A 17,998-nucleotide genomic window follows, 5' to 3' on the forward strand; every position below is an offset into this window, starting at 1 on the left:
GGCGGTAAGCAGAGGTCAGAGTTGGCGAGATGATCTACACGTACTACAGCCGTCCAACATCGTGACGAAAATGGATCTTCTGGGGTTAAGTAACAGAACGTTTGGCAACGCGACCATAGACCAGAACAGTAACGATGGGGTGACGTGGCTACACGGGATATAAAAGCTCCTTGACGGGATTAATCGATTGCATATAGTAATCTTTATATGTCATTTTTAGAATACATAGGTCAAGGCATACAGCGTCAAAATGATTCATGTACTGAATCAGGAAGAGTTTGAGGGATCGCTGCTCTTTTCATGACCGATTGACATTCGCATGATTACACTGTGAATAGAAGTGAATAGTGACTCGATATGTAAGTTTTCTTCAGAGTATTCAGTCCAGACTGTTTTTCTTGTGATAAACATCGCTTGTAAGGAGGGAAGTGGAAACGAAGACACCTTCTATTATGGAGATTTCTACCGGTATGAGAATATTATCTTTAATAATAATTTACTAAACATGATTAAAATCGGGAACGTTTGTATGAATCCAAATGCAATTTTTTTTTTTACATTACGCACACACACACAAAACCGTATAATATCACAACGCCAAAGTTGCAGAATTTTGTCCCTTGGTCTGAAATACGTCGTCTGGACATTTTTATTAAAATGAAAAAGAAGTAACGTAATATTTTGGATTAACTGCACCCAAATTGAAAGCCAGAAATGATAGTGTTTTTTTATGTTCGTTTTAGTCTAGATTTTGGGAGGTGCAAACTACCACAAATTCTAAAGGACCAGGCTGAATGCAATAAGCAAATTGAATTTTGCTGTGAACATAGTAAGTAACATTAACAATTCCCTTCCTCAAACGATGGGCTGCCGTGCCAAACCTTCACCTACACATATTTACTTGCGTCTATACATATTGACTTATAGTTAGGGTTATGACTTGTAAATTTCACTTCTTTGTCCCTGTGTGAGCGACCGAAAAACGATCTATTTATCAGCAAATGTGACAAAGTACATTACACAGACTCTCAGGCAGTGTTGCTGATGTTGGAGAGTCAATATGAGTCAATATAAAGGAACAATATGAGTCATTGTCGTAACTGAAAGGTGAAAGTCAACTCCATTGAGCCACAATGGCATTATGTTCTTCGTTTTTCAAAGTCATTCTGTTAACGATCAGAAGAGACAAGTTTGCCCCAGGTTCGAAATTCTTTTACTTTTAATTATGCTGTGTTACACAATCTCTCGCTGCCACGGTGTATATGGACGATTTAGGACAGGCTATCAGATACTTAACCCCATGAGAATGGGGCAAGCTGGCAAAATCATGGAAAATCAGGTGGATGCTGTTTTTTTCTCATGCATATGTCAGTAGAGATCACGATCCAGGACAATCGACAGATTGCGATGGAAGTTGGTCACAGTACAGATTGCAATGGGGATTTGTCCTAGGACAAAATCCGATTCAAACTCAATGCTAAGATAACAGATGGTGTTTTTTCGTCACTATGGGTAACAAGGTATGTATATGGCAGACCGCTTTGTCAACTTTGTATTCCAAACAAAACATGGTAACCATGCCTTTGTATGCTCCGTTGACAGCGAAAGGCTATACGGTATTGACACCGAACTTTACCCGAGGTTCAGTTCTCACTTACAACTTTCACTTACAAGGGGAACTGAACCTCGGGTAAAGTTACAGTTGAGCGAACAGCTGACAGAACGTCATTGTTTTAAACACTGGGTTGCGCTGAACCAAGGACTGAACCCGACAGTATTTCAATACTTTTGATTGTATACAGCTGCTAGTCACCGTATTCAAACGTACTCCGAGACAGGTTTTTCTAGCCTCGATAGCAGGCTCCTTATGCATAGATTATAAGAGTAGTGTATTGCTTTTTACGAACCGTTTTCTGATTCCTACTATACCGTGTTCTGATTGCTTCAACTTCCCACAACATTTCCCTGTGCGGTAGAATTCACTGCAGCAATCACAAAACCGAACGTAATCAGAACTAACAACTGCGACATCACGTGCACACGGGTGCCCGTCACGGAGTCACCATTCGTGGACAGTCGTACCATGCAGCTTGTGACACAACGGGAGCGCGCAACGCCCAAAGATGGGTCGTCCACCTTAGAAATGCCAATAACTGGGCGATGGATTTGAAGTTAAGTGATCGTCATAGACATTTTTCACCAGCGTAACATGTCGTTTGGAAACGTACCTGGATCGGCACTGTTGCTGTTTCTGGCAGGTGTGTCAACCCTGACCGTCAGCTCAGGTAAGAAATGTTTTGAAAAGTACTTTCATTTTCAGCAACATGTCTTCTAATTGTGTTACATGCAATTGGCTGGGTCGGTGTATAATTGTCTAGTTGGGAGCTGTTAACACATCCTGGCCGATTGCTGTCCCCCCGATCGTTACCTCTATTTCGAGAATAACATAAAAGCCAATTAAGAAGAATAAACACCCTGGGAAAGCCCGACGTAACAAATCTTTTACACAACAATTCTATAGATATCAACTGTAATTATTTTCTTGCCATACCACAATTTGTTGTATTATAATGTCATGTAAAATAGTTCTGTGGCCCCAACCGAGCATTAAAAGTAGCATGGTACACAGTAGCGGGAAGTGTGTGTATTGGAACACGAAATTGCCAAAACATATCGGCTACACAAAATAGTGCGCACTACAAGTGGCAAATGTCAGCTGTCGTGATATGTCAGAGTCATGGAACTTTGAAGTTATAATCATTTTTTTCTGTTTGGAAGTACATGTAGATGTCATTTTGAATCAGCTACAGTCTTGAGATGAACTCTGCGTTCGGCTACAATGGCAATCAGAGACGGTCATTTCTTATACATTGGGGCGAACGTTAACTGTTACTGACCTAATTTACAGCAATGTCTAGCACCGAAGGCACTATTGCGCGACAATCTTAGGGGTTCCAGAAACATTTGAAATCTTGACTCTAGCTCTCTGAAACGCTATTCCCTGCATTTTCATGGACAATTTTTGTGTCAGAATAAGCTAAATTTTATGACCTTTCTGTCAGAAAAAAAATTTTAGGGCGACGATCCACGCCCCAGCATATTTTTACTATGTTGTCGTACGCACCGAAAGCGCAAAGCGTGGCGAGAGAGGTATGGCAACATTTTGAAGTCTTGACTCTTTGAATCGTCATTTCCTGGATTTAAGGGGCACATTTTGCTTGTAAGTTACATTAAAAATTCTATTAGTAAAAAGGTATTTTAGGACGACGCTTCCATGTTCACCATGTCCAGCGTCACAAGGGAGGTCCCCAGAAATTTAGAAATGTGGACCAAGTTGAAACGTCATTTCCTGTATTTTCAGGGGCAATTTTATTCCAGAAACGTCAAAAGTTTCTGAATTGTCCCAAGGCTGCAGCTTAGGTCAGTCGACGGGACCACTGCCCTGGCTTTCTCAGATAGCCCTACACACTTTCCTTCAGCGAAAAACACTTTCACCTTCGCAAGTCGGCGTCAAGTTTCACCATGAAAGCAAAGCAAAGCAAACAATACCAAGACGTCTTTGTTGTTAGGTCAGACCGTTACGCCCCCTTCCCACTGGAGCGGGCACACCGTGCTCTCTCTCTACATCTAAATGGGCCGCCCGAAATGTGAATCAACAATCATATCAATACCAAATATCGAGTGCACCCGGAGTGTTCGTCAAGTGCGCTATATGTACGCTATTTGTGTTGTTTCTTATACACTACTAATACGTAAAATGCGCTGCCCGATCACAGACCGAACGGTACCCATTCGTGCAACATGTCGGCACCGTGCGTTGTATCTTCGCTGCACATATGACAGAGGTCGTGCCGTGAGAATACCACCGCGTAGGGCTGGGTACCGGTACAGAAAATTCAGGTCCAGGTCCGGTTCAGGTCCAAAGGATCAGGTCCAGGTCCGGACCTGAACCTGGACCTGATTCAGTATGACTCATACCAATGGTCCATTTCACTACAAAGACATCTGTTTGGTGGAGTATTAGACTTACACTGACGTTTTAAAATCCTACAACGCTAACTGCACCTGTACGATTGGCTGTAAAACTTGGTAGAAATGACTATAAACTCGACTCTACTTCACTCTTGTTATTTTCTTCCACCTGCAAGCGTCATAACGTGTGAATGCCTGATAAAATAATATGTTAATTTTCTAATCGGTCCAACATCCGGTCCACCTAATTTTTTCAGGTCCGGTTTTTCTGGACCGGTCCAATAAGAAAAACCGGTTTTGTACCGGTACGCTGTACCGATACCCAGCCCTACCACCGCGTATGAAGCGCGAACACATAGCGAACTCGTACCGCACTCGACCGACGTGGGACTGATGCACTGCAAATTTATGACGTATGAGATGCCTTATATAGATTAGATTACCTTGTAATATTACTTGTATCATAAATAGAAGTTGGGTAGCCCTGGCTGTTGACGTCTTTATCAACTGTATGTTTATGCGTGTAAAGAAAGCAAGTATGTGAACTGATTCATAATGTTTGTAAATGTTATTGCTGAAAGCAACTAACGTTAAAGAATAGATAAAGCAAAGAATATCATTTTCTTATATGAATAAACTTTAATGTCATGGCTTGCAATAGCATGGCTTTTCTCTCATTTCCTCTCTAGCTTAATGCATTTAGTCCCAATGGGGCATGAGTATACAATAAACTTCATTGTCATCATTTGAAGAAGAAATGCACGGAATCGTGCGCGTGTGTATCTGTCTGTTGGACAACAGAGCTTGTTTTCGTTGGCGACGATCAACGAATTGCAGCGTCCACCGTGGTTAAAGGTGGGTTTACACCTGCGTATATTTTCAAGTGCGCGTGAGTTCCGCATGAAATTTTGTCAATACGCGGCCGAACGCCCAACATTTGGAATTTTTTTGGAATAAATTAAATTGTACGTCGAGCCCATCTGGCGTTTGAATTACGACTTCAGCGTTTTCATTTCGCATGAGATGCGTATGATTGCAACTGAAATGCGCAACAAAATTTTCCGTACTGCGAATAGATTCGTATGGGGTACGTATGTTGGGCGTTTTCCGGACGCACACAACGTCTACCGACCGCATGCCTGACGCACCTGGTGCTAACTGCATTCCAAACGCATTTCAGGTGTGTCAGAGGAACAGTTTGTGTTACATATACTTTTGTTTGCGAGCATTGCCAATAGAGTATTTTTGTTAGAGGAACCCTTTGTACTACGTATGCCTTTGTTTACAGACAGTGCAAGTAGAACATTGACAAGTAAACAGTGAAGAGTTTTTTTTTATTCATTTGAGAACCAGTAAAGCAGTGACACTGTGTTTTTACAGAAATGTGGGCCATCATTTACCTTAAGAAATTATGTGCACTGTTAAGATTGTGTTTGTTTTCACTTTGTCCTTAATGATTTCCCCTATCATCTTAGTACTTCAACTACTATAAAAGTCACACTCATACACACCACAAAACGTATTCAGGATCTTTATCAAACACGTAAATTAAACAATTATGAAACCTTACGCCCTCTTTCAAAGTTGTAATATGGCTCTATATTGCACCTTTATATCATGTGGTTCTACACACAAAAAAATGCCATTATCAGCAAATTAAGTCAAATATCTGTTACACAAAATGGCACGTGTGTCATACAAATTGACCCAGTGCTTGAGCAGGTCCCTCTACATCTTCCCGTCCCTAGAGGCTCTGTTGGGACCAGTTACAGTCATGGTGTCCTGCAAGTTGTGACCATCTCTGCATGCCCCCGGTACAAATTCGTCGGTCCTGGCCTGGATCTGCCATCTTGAGATGATTTTTTTTTGTCTGGACTCAGATGCACCTTCGTATTTATTCCAACATGATCTGGAGTGTGCGTCGATCACGCTATCAGGACGCGTAGTATGCGCAAAGCGATTGCAGAACGCACGGTACTAAATCGTGATCTATGTGTGCATTCGTTATACGGTCGCTCATGGTGCGTTGTGTCTGCGCTGTAAGAACGCTATGTACTCGCAATACCGCGATATCCGCGTATTACTGCGTATAAAGCGCAATCATGTAGCGTCTTCATAGCGCAATCGACCGACGTGGGACCACTGTATTGCGCATCCATAACGTTTTGGGCACCAAACTGCGTACGAATGATAGTTTTGTGCATGTCCAAAACTATCAGGCGAACTGGGCGTACATTTTCGTTTGCCTGCGTTCGTGAAACTGTCTAAAAACGATTCAGATGCGATAGAGGTGCGACTTGTCCGTGCGGCCGCGTATTGAAGAAATTAGTCAAAATGTCGAAAAATGTCAAAACGGAACTCATGCGGCATGAAAATATACGCAGGTGTAAACCCACCTTAAGGTGGGTTCACACATGCGTATATATTCAAGTCCGTTTGAGGTGCGTATGAAGCTCTTAGTCTCTACTAGGCTCCACAGGTCGTGGGAAAAATAGTACAAATTGGACAAATAAAGATTCATAACATGCCAGATGAGTTACATGTAGCTGACCGAGAAGTATGGTTAGCGACCCAGCTAACTCGTCTGACATGTTACCTGTTAACGTTTGTCCAATTTCTATTATTTTCACAACGACCTGTGGGGCCTGGTGGAGGCAAATACCCCCATGCGCGCCTCATACGGACTTAAATATATACGCAGGTGTGACCCCACCTTTAAGTCCATGCATTCCTTTGACTACGAAGACCAGTTCGAGACAGAACGATGCAATCGCAGATCCTGAAATTGCAAGTCTAATTTGCAAGTGGGTGGGTTGGTGGGTGTTTGGTTTCGGCCATGGATAAAAAAATATATGCTTTGTGAAGTTTTCCAATGTATTCATTCCTCTTTCTGTTAAGTCCATAAAAACAGGAACAAAATGCATAAAGGTGTGGTTGCGGTATTTGACATCGTTATAATTCACCTTGCAATTCACTTTCTAATTCAGCCATTAGACACCCATCGTAACGACGGATCGTCATGAAGTTTGGTATGAAGATAGCTTAAAAGATCTTTGTGTAATTTGCATAATCAATGAGGAAAGTTTATAAGCCCGCTCCGTTCCATGCCCCATGGACCATGTGACATGTGTAAATGAGAACGAGAAGAACATTACTAGACGGCAAATTGGCGAAGGTGTGGGATCGTGGACCATTGTGCAACTACAGAAAACGCTATAAGCCTATAGTCCGCAATGACAGTCTAGGGTCAGTATGAACGTTAGTTTGAACGCAATTTTCGATTGAAATGTGTCTAATATAAAAAGTAATATTTCACAATCTTCTGTTGCTAGGTGAGCCCAGATTCACGTCCGTCCCGGGGAACATTGTAGCCACCATCGGAGAAGATGTTGTCTTTTATTGGGACGTCACTCACGAGCCCGAGCAAACAATGCTTTTCATCGCCTATTCTACCATTGATGCCGGTTCTATCATGTATGGGCGTAATGATGATTTTACAGTCCTACCTCAATACGAAGGCCGTGTAGAAAGAGTCGGACAAGTAGGACTTAGGCTACGTCATGTCAAAGCGAGCGATTCAGGAACATACAAACTTCATATCCTTTTCCTCAACGACGTGGAGTTGGAAAACACGGCCAGTCTGGATGTTAGATGTAAGCATCTTTACTAATTTCTCAGTGGTATATTCAATTCCCTGTGGGCTTTTGATGCCCTTTTTTTGCGCCACATAAGAGCCTCCAGTGTCCAGCTGTGAAATCTAAGAACAGACAATGGAGCCAGCTGAATAGAACATACTTTTATGGGGTAATAACCCAAATTTAACATTAGAAAATGCGCAATTTGTTAGAACAAGCGGTAAAAGTGAAAAAATCACATACTAGTAGGTATTTGATAATTATTCTGGACAAAGAGAAGTCTATGCAGTTACTTTCAAAAGTTTGCCAACATATGTAAATAATTCTAAACATTTTCAAGCTATCAATTCCATTTGTTTTAACAATTCAAAACTCTTGTGACTGAAATATTCTTTCATCTATTATATTTAACATTTATTACAAACATCATCTGAAAACCCACTCACTCGGTGACTTGGACTTCATTTACTACATATGGCATATAGTCGTTCTTGAAGCACACCAGCATAAAAAAAGGCAAGAAATGCTTGTTTTTGAAGAAAATAACATACTGTTATTTCAGAGTTTCACGTGCCTTTTTAATTTTTTTTGCAGATCCCCCGACTGGTACTTTCATACGTGTAGACCTATCCCAGAAAACACGGAAAGAAGAAAACGTTAACCGTTTTAAGGTTGCAGCTAAAAAAGGGACAGTTCTGAAATTGACGTGCGTAACAGACTCAAACCCTCCTGCTGAGTTCTCCTGGATCAAACCTACCGGGGACATTTCAGCTGTTAACAAGACATCAGGTGTTCTCGTCATTCCAAACGTCCGTGAAAACGACGCAGGGCTCTACAATTGCAGGGCGAGGAACGGCATCCAGCCAGATGGAATAGCAAGTATCAACGTGACTGTTCAAAGTAAGTAGAATCCATCTTTACGTTACGAATTTAAATCGAGAAAAATATAGCTTTGTGTAGGGAGAAAATATAGGGACATTTTGCTTTCAATGTACATGTGCTTCTAACGGGATAATAACACAGTTACATGCTTAACTTTTGCACCGCATATTTGAAAGGCGTAATTGTTAGAATCGAGTCTGTAGACTCAAGTCATCAAACACCGTGCAAAACATTTGAATAACCGTAAACATGACATCTACAAACATAGTTATAAAGAGTGGGTTAAGACGAGTGAGCAATCCTTTGTGATGATTAACACTATTGTTTTTTCTCGTATAACGTTAACGTTAAGAAGTATGAAGTATGATGAAGCAACAGGCACAGGTTTTGTGGCAAACACGCACCTAGCGATCCTTTGCTTAAAGTTAGTCGATGTGCAATATGCCATATGTGTGCAATAATTGTAATGAAATGTCTCATTTGTCAGATGAACCCTGTCAAATTTGTTTGGAGCAGCTGCTGTCCTGAGAAAGTCATCTGTCATGTACACTGCCATCTTGTCATATTTGTGCAATAGCATGAACGCCTGATGTGCAATATTTCATTCTGAACGTTGTTTCTATTGACTGGTAACATTATACGTTGTTTTTCTTCTAATGTACTGTTGTATTGTGAAGCCATGAATGGCGGTGGAAAGACTATTCTTTTAGACCCGAAACTGGAAGCAATCGCATGAAGATAGACATGCTGTCCCTGAGCAACAGTACCACACTTCTAAAAATCTTCTGCATGCAGATCCTCCGACGATGACGACAACATACATCGTCTCTCCAAGGAGAGAGATAAGAAAAGGTGACGAAGTCAGAATCGGATGTCGTGTTGGCGACGCTCGACCCCTTCCTCAATTCCAATGGACACGGAGCGACAGCAAGACAGAAGAACTTCCAGACACCGCAGTAGTAGACGAAGAGACGGGTCTCCTTACCATCGCTAGCGTGAAGCTGGAAGACGCTGGTGTTTACCGTTGTGTCGCCGACAATAACGTGAAACCCGCTGGATTCGCCCTGATCATGTTAAACGTCTCAGGTGGGAATTTCCGTCTTGGACAAGCCGCGCACTTTGTAGAGTCACACAAGTAGTAGCACGCTTTCCCACACCGTGATGTTTCTCGGCGTAGTTAAGGGACTGGGGTTTAGCTTTTTTGACTCGAGTTCGTACTCGAGTTGGTGCACTTTCTTTTCTTTCTATAATTGTTTTTCCATTTATCCGTACATCTTTTTTAAATGTTGCTTCATATACGATTTTGCTTCTTGCCCCCCCCCCCCCCTCCAAAAGGTTCTGAAACGCTTTGATATGTCAGTGACATGGCAACGACAGTTTATATGACAGAAAAATGCGTCGCTGATTTTCAAAATCAAAAGAGAGTCGAGCGTATTTTTTTGCCGAAAAATCCATCCCATAACATTAGCTCGGTGACCCCAGTGGTCGAAAGAACACCTGTCGTATGGCTACCGAAAATGTTATTTAAAGCCAGCTATTTTCTTGCTGTGTGACGCCGGTTAAAAAGCACACACGCCGTCCACCTTCTAAAGCTGCTCTAGCTATCTGTTTATGATCTTTTTTGTATTCTAATATTATGACAATATACGCCTTGGCAGTGCCTTTGGATCATGTGCTACATCGTATAATTCGGCCCGTCAATGAGTTTGTCGAAGAAGGCTAAGTACCTTATTTTGGTCCTTGGAGCGCGAACATCCTTATTGCAGCTGCCCCTCGCCATTCATGGTACAAGTATTTCTATCCGACACCTTTCTTCCTGAACAGATGCACTTTACCATAAAATAAGTTTTCTAGCATTTTTCCTGGTTACATGCACCTTGATTTTTTGCACAAAAAATACAAAATAGGTGATTAATCGATGGAATTATCTTGTTTAGTCTGAATTCTCCGTATGTTTTCGTCTCGCCGTGAATTACTGATGAAGTGCATTAGCGTCATCCGTGATGTCAGATAGCAGGACGACTAATTGAACAGCTATCAGAAAAACAGAATATTCTACATGAAATATCATATGATATTGTCTTTAATTTTGTCGCTTTTGCAGCCGAACCCCTGATTGGGCCTGTTGTCAACAGCACCAGAAGATCAGGGGAATGGATTTTACCTTTGGCTGTATCGCTGCCTTCAGTGGGATTTTGCCTTGTTTGCATCGCCGTTTTAGTCAAGCTGCATGTGAGGGCAAAGAGCAGTGAGTGTCCCCGGCAGCGCAATGAATTAGATGAAGAAGAACCAAGCGAGAACGACCCAATAATGTACCTCAGTCCAGATCCTTCTGTTATACGTACGTATATTTCAAACATCTCCCTTCTTTGACACCATTATCTTCCCTTTTGATGGGTCGATTTACCATTTAATAACTAAAACTTCTTTTTTGGCAGTTTTATCTGCGGCGACTGAAGAAGACCAAACGATGAATCCAATTTTGCAGGAATTCTGGGATTGCCTTATCAAAATGGATGCCGACCCTGTCCTGGTGTATTTTCAAAAAGACCAGGTAAGGAAACAATTCAACATTTAATTCCCCTGGCTTCCTTGCGATTATTGTAGGAGGCTGAATTGTATGCATGCAATATAGTGATGTATATTTATTGCAAATTCTTGCCCGAGGGCTAATTGCAGGTACAAACAACATGTAAAATAAGGAAAATACAAAGGTGCTAGGAACTACATTCTATGACTATGCTATGCTAGTGTACATTATACTGGTTTTGTCGGGTTGACTTCTTCTCGTTAGGCAGTGGAAGACGAATTTACCCACTTCTTTTATAATGTGTGGATTCTTTGATTTAATATAATACAAATCTCTATTGGCCATATTCCTATCATTAACTGCTGGAATGGAACCGGGTGATAAAGAGCTGTCATCGGGGTTCTCATCACACCAAAGTTTCCTCTTGGTCTATGGGAAATTAGTCTACAGAAAGAAACTTGGTATATACTGATCATTCTTGCAATGCTAATAACGCCCTTGGAATAAGAAGATACTATTATATTTTTCTGTGTCGTCTAGGTTTTGTCAGCCGACCACACCGCCGTGATCCGCTCGGCACCGTTTGTTGTGAACAAGCTGTTAAGGACAATCAACATACTGGAAGGAGACAAGACTCCTCATGTGCTCAGCAAGGCACTGAGGCACACCGAACAGAATCATCTTGCAGATCTACTTGAAGGAAAAGGTACGTCATTCACATGCACACGAGTGAATGGAATGAATGAAGTTACGTCATTGAGCGACATTCCTCAGGCAACATATAGTGAACGCCCACTAAATTGCAGTATGTTTCTTTACAATTTAAAAATGAACAGCAATAAACATACATACATAATCTAAACATTATAAATCTTACAATATTTATTTTAGATAGCTGATAGCTGTGTATACATCCAGACGTCTATTGACGACGCTAGTGCTATGAGTTGTTAAGTATGTCGATAAGTAGTGTGGTCTTCCTATACCTAGCAGTTCTACACTGGAATTGCGTTATCTGGTGTTTATTCATTTCTTGAAAAGGCTGTAAGTTGTAGTATTGTTGTGCTTGGAAAAATTGGTCGACCGTTTTAGATGTTTAAACTTATGTTCTTTTTGAATTGATATCCAGTGATGCCGTAAAAGAGACTAAAACTGATGATAATGCTTCGCGCTCCTAAGATCACGACCTAGCATATAAGTAATCTTTTTGGATGCCCTAGCTGTATGAACTTGGTAGACATACTCTACTTTTTCCTAGTCCTCCCAGATGCCAAGTGTTTATCTGTGTTCAACGCCACGGACTCAACATTCAGCATCCGATTCAAGCCAGCCTATACCAACATCCAACACTTCGGTGATGTGGACAAGTATGCCGTCACGCTTGAAATAGCAGTCCTGGAGACTGAGGTAAAATCCTATTTAAGATACATGTATGTAGATTCAAATCTAATCTCATATTTAAGACATATGCATGAATATGAAAAAGGTACCCGTTTGGATTTGAGCGGCTTTAGCACCACTTTGCCTCAAGGTCGACATGGAACAAATACATTTTGTTTTGTATTGCTTGATATTAAACAGTCGAAACAACAAGCCACAAGCTATTTGACGGTAATAAGATCCCAAACAATTTACAAAATGATCTCTGTACATCTTGTCATTTTTCAGGCACACTCTGTAACTGGAAATGTTTTGTTTTCTGAACTATTGACAGCATTTTCATGTGAGATGATTTTTGATAATCGATATGTTTTTATTGCTGTCACAAACACGACAAAGTGCAATTGAAATACCAGTTTTAGTTGACTCAACATTGTTTGCATGATTTCAGACAATCGCAACTCGCATTTTGAGTGCATCAGACAACCTACAGGCAGAGTTCACCAATCTGGCGTCAGGAACGTCATACAACGTCACCGTCGTCTGTGTGAGAGGCGAGACCAGGAGTGCCGGCGTAACCATCACCGTCACGACAAGTCATGTGTTTTTTGTTAGCTTGTTGTCTGTTTATTTGTTTGTTTACATTCAATGTCTACGCATCCTCTACCTACGGTGCGATTAACCTTGCTAAATGTTATTACGATATACAATTTCAACTCGATGACCTATCCACTGTATGTTTTATCTTTTTTAATAGTCGGTGGCTATGAAGAACCGAGCAGTCTTTTGACAACATTCAGCGAACAGAAAAGATCCCAAATTAGCCAGGTCCTCATCTATAAGGACAAAATCACTCTCATGGAAGCACTAGGAAAGGGTAGGTCATTCATTCTTTTAAAACAGTACTAGTAACAAATATCATCGTATTCAAGCAAGGAAAATAGAATAGAATATCAGTTTATAACTCTCCTGGTCTCCCTAATGTCTATTCCCTACAAATAATGTCTTTTAAAAGTCCCCCAACTATGAAATGCTGGTTGATAATAGGTTCGATAATTTCAGGAAATTTTGGTGAAGTTCGTTACGGAGTCTACGTAACTCAGGATAGGTGCGTGCCCTGTGCCGTGAAGACCCTATTTGGTACGTTCGTGGTTACACAGACTTTAAATTCAGTTGCTCATCACCTTACTGGCCTTACTGGTCCCTTGACCAGAGCTGGACGTTGGTACCCTGAGCTACTGTATACACCAACTCCGCCATCTTTGCCGATCATGCGCCTGAGCCTGGCTTTCAGCAAATCTGTTTCCTGGGTTGATTCAGTTAATATGTTCTCGGTCCATTTCTTCGCTTGTGTCACCGTCTATTGCTTTGGACTTGCCGCTGTATACGTTTCAAGAAGCCTCCAACTCTTGTCACGTTGCCACACTAACTCAGTTCTCTCTTGTTGGCTGTTGTGAGATGGGTTAACGTTTTGGTCTGCTGGCTCCTCTGTTGATGTGCGTTTCTTCAGTTGTGATGGGTAATCCTGATTTGGGTTGTTGTCGTTTGTCATGCATTAATCAAGCCAAGTTGTACGTCTGTAGACACGGCATCGTTCCCAGAAATGAAATCTCTCCTGTGGGAAGGACTTCGCATGGTGAACTTTAAGCACGACAATGTGTTACAACTCATCGGCATGTGTGTCCATGGTAACGAAGCTATGATCGTTCTGCCATACATGAAGAATGGAGATCTGCACAAATACCTAAGAGACAAACAGGTATCTAGTACTGTGTCGTGATTTTGGCAAGGCCATACTAGTCATGGCAATCGTTATATTAAATCTTTATCAAATCAACATTGCTAAAGTCATATCTAACACATAGGTGGAGTCGTACCAATTTTCAAAAGTTATAAAATCATCTTGCTGACGAATATTTTTTTAATAGTTTTATGACGTGTCATGTGTTTCAGCTTGCTACTTCCATTTCATTTCTAACAGGGCACTGATTTCACACCATGCAAAACCTTATATGGTTATGTCAGATATTCATCATTTATAATCATTGATAGAGTCATGAATATGTAGTAGCATACTCCTGTGTTTAAAAGTATTACTATATGTAACAACGTTATGTTTAGGAAGATTTTACACAAAGCCACTGAGAGTTCACGTTATTTGTAACGTTAGCTGTCACAGTCACTAATGGAGATCTGTATAACCAAACCAAACCAAAACAAACCAAACCTAGGTCTGTGAATTGTTTTTGAAATGACGCAATATATAGATGTCCACGTCCGTCATCTAATCTCCTGCGATGTGTACGGTTTTTGTAGACACTGCCTCTGGAAGATAACCTGCGACTTTGCTTGGAGATCGCCCATGGCATGGCATATCTGGCAGCTCAGGAAATTGTCCACAGAGACCTGGCTGCAAGAAATTGCATGTAGGTATTTCTGATAGTGTCATTCGTCTTGCTCTGTCTATTTTTTCTGGTACAATTATTGTCGTATTTCTCTATTTGCAACAGATATGGACAACCTTGTGCTGGAAACGATAACCTGGTGTAATTTCAACACACGCCAAGAAGATTCTGCACTGACTTTCAAACTGATCAGTTTTCAATAAGGAACGTCTTCTTTTCCAGGTTGGATCATAAGATGCAAGTGAAAGTAGCCGACTTTGGCCTTTGTCGGGACGTTCACGAAAAGGGCTACTACAGAATACAGAACTGGGAGGTACATGTACGTTTTGTCTGCGTGTTTTACTCCTCTCTCTTTCAAGCCTCCCCAAACGAGCTTTAGATGCATTGTCTGCCATATCGGCACTATGTAAGCAGCCAAATTAGTACACCATAAAAGAAAGACCGAAGAATTGATCCAATCCGCTGCTTATGTGACGTCACATTATGGACATAGAACACGTGACTCGGTGAGCTGTTGATCACAGATAGTTTATGTTGTCATTAGTCTAGTATTGATATAACAATAACTAAATGCAAGCATCTTGCTTATGGCGCCTGTATAGGAACCATATATGCTGAACTGATTGTTATTCTACAATTTCTCTCTTCCTTCTGTGTGCTGTGCAACCTCAATAAACACCCGCAGAAGTGCCACGGATACCTCCCCTCACTACAGGTGAAGCTACCGTACAAGTGGATGGCACCGGAGAGTCATGAAGAATACATATTTGACACAAAAACAGACGTGGTAAGTTTCCACACAAAGTTGGTAATCAAAAGAAGTGCGTCAGTGCGAAAACAACTTTTGCTGTCTAGGGCTTACCGGCCCCCTTTGCGTCTTTAGGGTCCGGTTTTAAGTTAGCAAAGGAGGCTATCAATGCTTTATGACGAAATTTCTATTCCAGTGGTCCTATGGTATCGTCCTCTGGGAGATCTTTTCCGGGGGAAAGACACCTTATCCTGACGTGCCTAGCGCCCATTTCATAAGCTACCTGAGGGAAGGACACCGCATGAGTCGGCCCAACAGGTGTCCCATTAGATTGTAAGTACAGTTTGACGCTCAGCCGGGCCCTCTCCCGGTCCCAACAATAACCGCCCCAAATGTACTTGGAGGCTTGCTCTTCGTGACTTTAAATACCGGGTCACCGATATGTACATTGTGGTAAGAGATTCACAACAGAAGGATACTTCTTATGTTTCCCTTTATGACGCTAGGCTACCGTTCTCCGTAGTGATCACTGGCACAATACTTTCACTTGCTAATTCCCTGATTAGCAGTTGAAAGTATTGAGCCAGCGGTCACTGCGGAGGATGTTACACAAGCTATTATGACGCCTCAGGATTTGTTTCATTGTTTTCACAGATAGAGTACCCTGTGAAGATTATCATTTCTCTGAATCACATCTTAGATTTTACTAACTTTGATTAAAAAAACTGTATCTACATTTCGTTTTAGGTACAACGACGTTGTGAAACAATGTTGGCAGAAAGACCCAACCAAGCGACCATCCTTTAAAGAAATCCTGGCAAGAGCAGAACAAATTAGCAAAACCGTCAAGCAACGACAAGAGGCTGACGATGTTTCCGTTATGCAACAACGAAGCCCCAGTGATTCACACTTCCAACATTCAAACCGCAACTCTGACCCCGAAAATATGCCTGACCCTGGCAGTGGCCCTTGCCCTGACCTTGCCCCTTGCCCTAACATTGGCCCTGGCCCTAACCCAAACCCAAACCCTGGCCCTCGCCCAAACCTTTGCCCTGGCCCTAACTCTAACCTTGGCCATGACCCTGGCCCTAACCCTAGCCTTTGCCCGGACCCTTACCCTGAGCCTTGCCCTGGTCCTAATCCTAACCCTGGCTATAACCCTAACCATGACCTTAAACCTAACCCTAGCTATTGCCCTAGTCCAGTGGACCCTGGTCCTGCCGTTGACCGACCCTGGCCTTGGCGCTGGCGCTGGTCTTAACCATAAACCCTGGCCGCAGCGCAAGCCCTAGGCCTAACCCTAACTCAGCCGATCCATCCTACTAGCGATCAAATGATGAGGTTTACAGTACCATCAGCAATAGCCAAAAAGCTGATTTGTCGCCATTCCAATATCACATGTGTGATTGCGAAACATATAGGTTATTTCATACATGACTTATCTATGACAAGATGGAAGGATGCCTACTACTATCTATGACATTTAGAGATCTTTCAATCTGACGAAACAATTGGCACCAGGGGAAGGGTACTGGTGTTTGAGATTTCAACACTTGTAACAAATCAAGGAGAAAGCATATCCTTCCGTCACACCAAATAAAATGTGCAATACGGTGAAGGATAGAAAGGCACAATGAGTTACATGTGCTGTATATCTTCGTAAGATATTAAAATAAAATTGATCGCAGAAATGGTTGCTAGAATGTTTTACCGTGAATGGCAGCTTATTGATGTTAGAGAGAGTGTAGTTTCAGATGTAGAAGTACATGTACTTCCCTTAGAATGTAGCAGGTCAAAGAACAATTGTGTCAAAGAACAATTGTTTCACAGATAACCCAGACGACTTCACTAGAATGAGATGCATAGACGATTGGCCTATTCGTCCAATACTTCTGATGCATGCAAAGCTGTCACATTGTTTGTAGTTTGATTTTGCATATTGCAGTGAATTTGTGTTTCATAACGTTATCGGACCCAATGGCATAACACATCAGGTCTGTACTAAATAGTACTAGCTGCATATCCGGTCAGATTTGATTGATCCACCCACACCAGGAAGGACCCCTACTCCTTTCCATAAGTGCGGTGGGATCTTTAACGTGCTCGAGGTGTGGCTCTCCTCAAACAGGGGGCCTCGACTATTTAACGTCCTAACCGAGGGACGGACCTGACTTGAGGCTCATGTTCACCTTCGTGCAGTGAAGAAAAGTACCTTTTCATCTTCATTTCTGAGTACAGAGTGCCGTAGGCCAAAATCATTATGTCAGTTATAAAGCTAGACTAAGTGTAACTGGCTAATAGTAAACGGATTTTGTTTATTTGGATATTGTATGATTGTATTTGTACATGTATTATTGCCAAAATGAATTGTCCTTGACTTGTGTGATTTTATATTTTTACCAGAATGCATGTTACAGTCGAATCGTTTGCGAACATGGTGCATTGA

The 17,998-nt window shown here is 41.7% G+C and overlaps 2 protein-coding genes across 2 annotated transcripts in view; both read left to right on the top strand.

Annotated features, from left to right (window-relative positions):
• The window catches only part of LOC118424947 (kelch-like protein 26), a 6,841-nt gene extending 4,671 nt beyond the window's left edge, over positions 1–2,170 (top strand). The window contains exon 6 of the mRNA XM_035833754.1: positions 1,977–2,170. Coding sequence (XP_035689647.1) covers positions 1,977–2,170 — 194 coding nt within the window. The remainder of the gene's footprint in view (positions 1–1,976) is intronic.
• LOC118423758 (fibroblast growth factor receptor 3-like) lies at positions 2,023–17,186 on the top strand. The gene is made up of 17 exons (XM_035831966.1): positions 2,023–2,285; positions 7,305–7,625; positions 8,202–8,507; positions 9,285–9,575; positions 10,594–10,830; positions 10,928–11,043; positions 11,560–11,725; positions 12,278–12,426; positions 12,851–12,995; positions 13,157–13,276; positions 13,462–13,539; positions 13,983–14,158; positions 14,716–14,825; positions 15,027–15,117; positions 15,490–15,591; positions 15,749–15,885; positions 16,300–17,186. The coding sequence occupies exons 1-17, from the start codon at positions 2,210–2,212 to the stop codon at positions 16,811–16,813; spliced, it is 3,135 nt and encodes a 1,044-aa protein (XP_035687859.1). The 5' UTR covers positions 2,023–2,209; the 3' UTR covers positions 16,814–17,186.
• The last annotated feature ends 812 nt before the right edge of the window (positions 17,187–17,998 follow it).

The sequence above is a fragment of the Branchiostoma floridae genome, chromosome 10 (assembly GCF_000003815.2).
Source record: "Branchiostoma floridae strain S238N-H82 chromosome 10, Bfl_VNyyK, whole genome shotgun sequence".
Lineage (NCBI taxonomy): Eukaryota > Metazoa > Chordata > Leptocardii > Amphioxiformes > Branchiostomatidae > Branchiostoma > Branchiostoma floridae.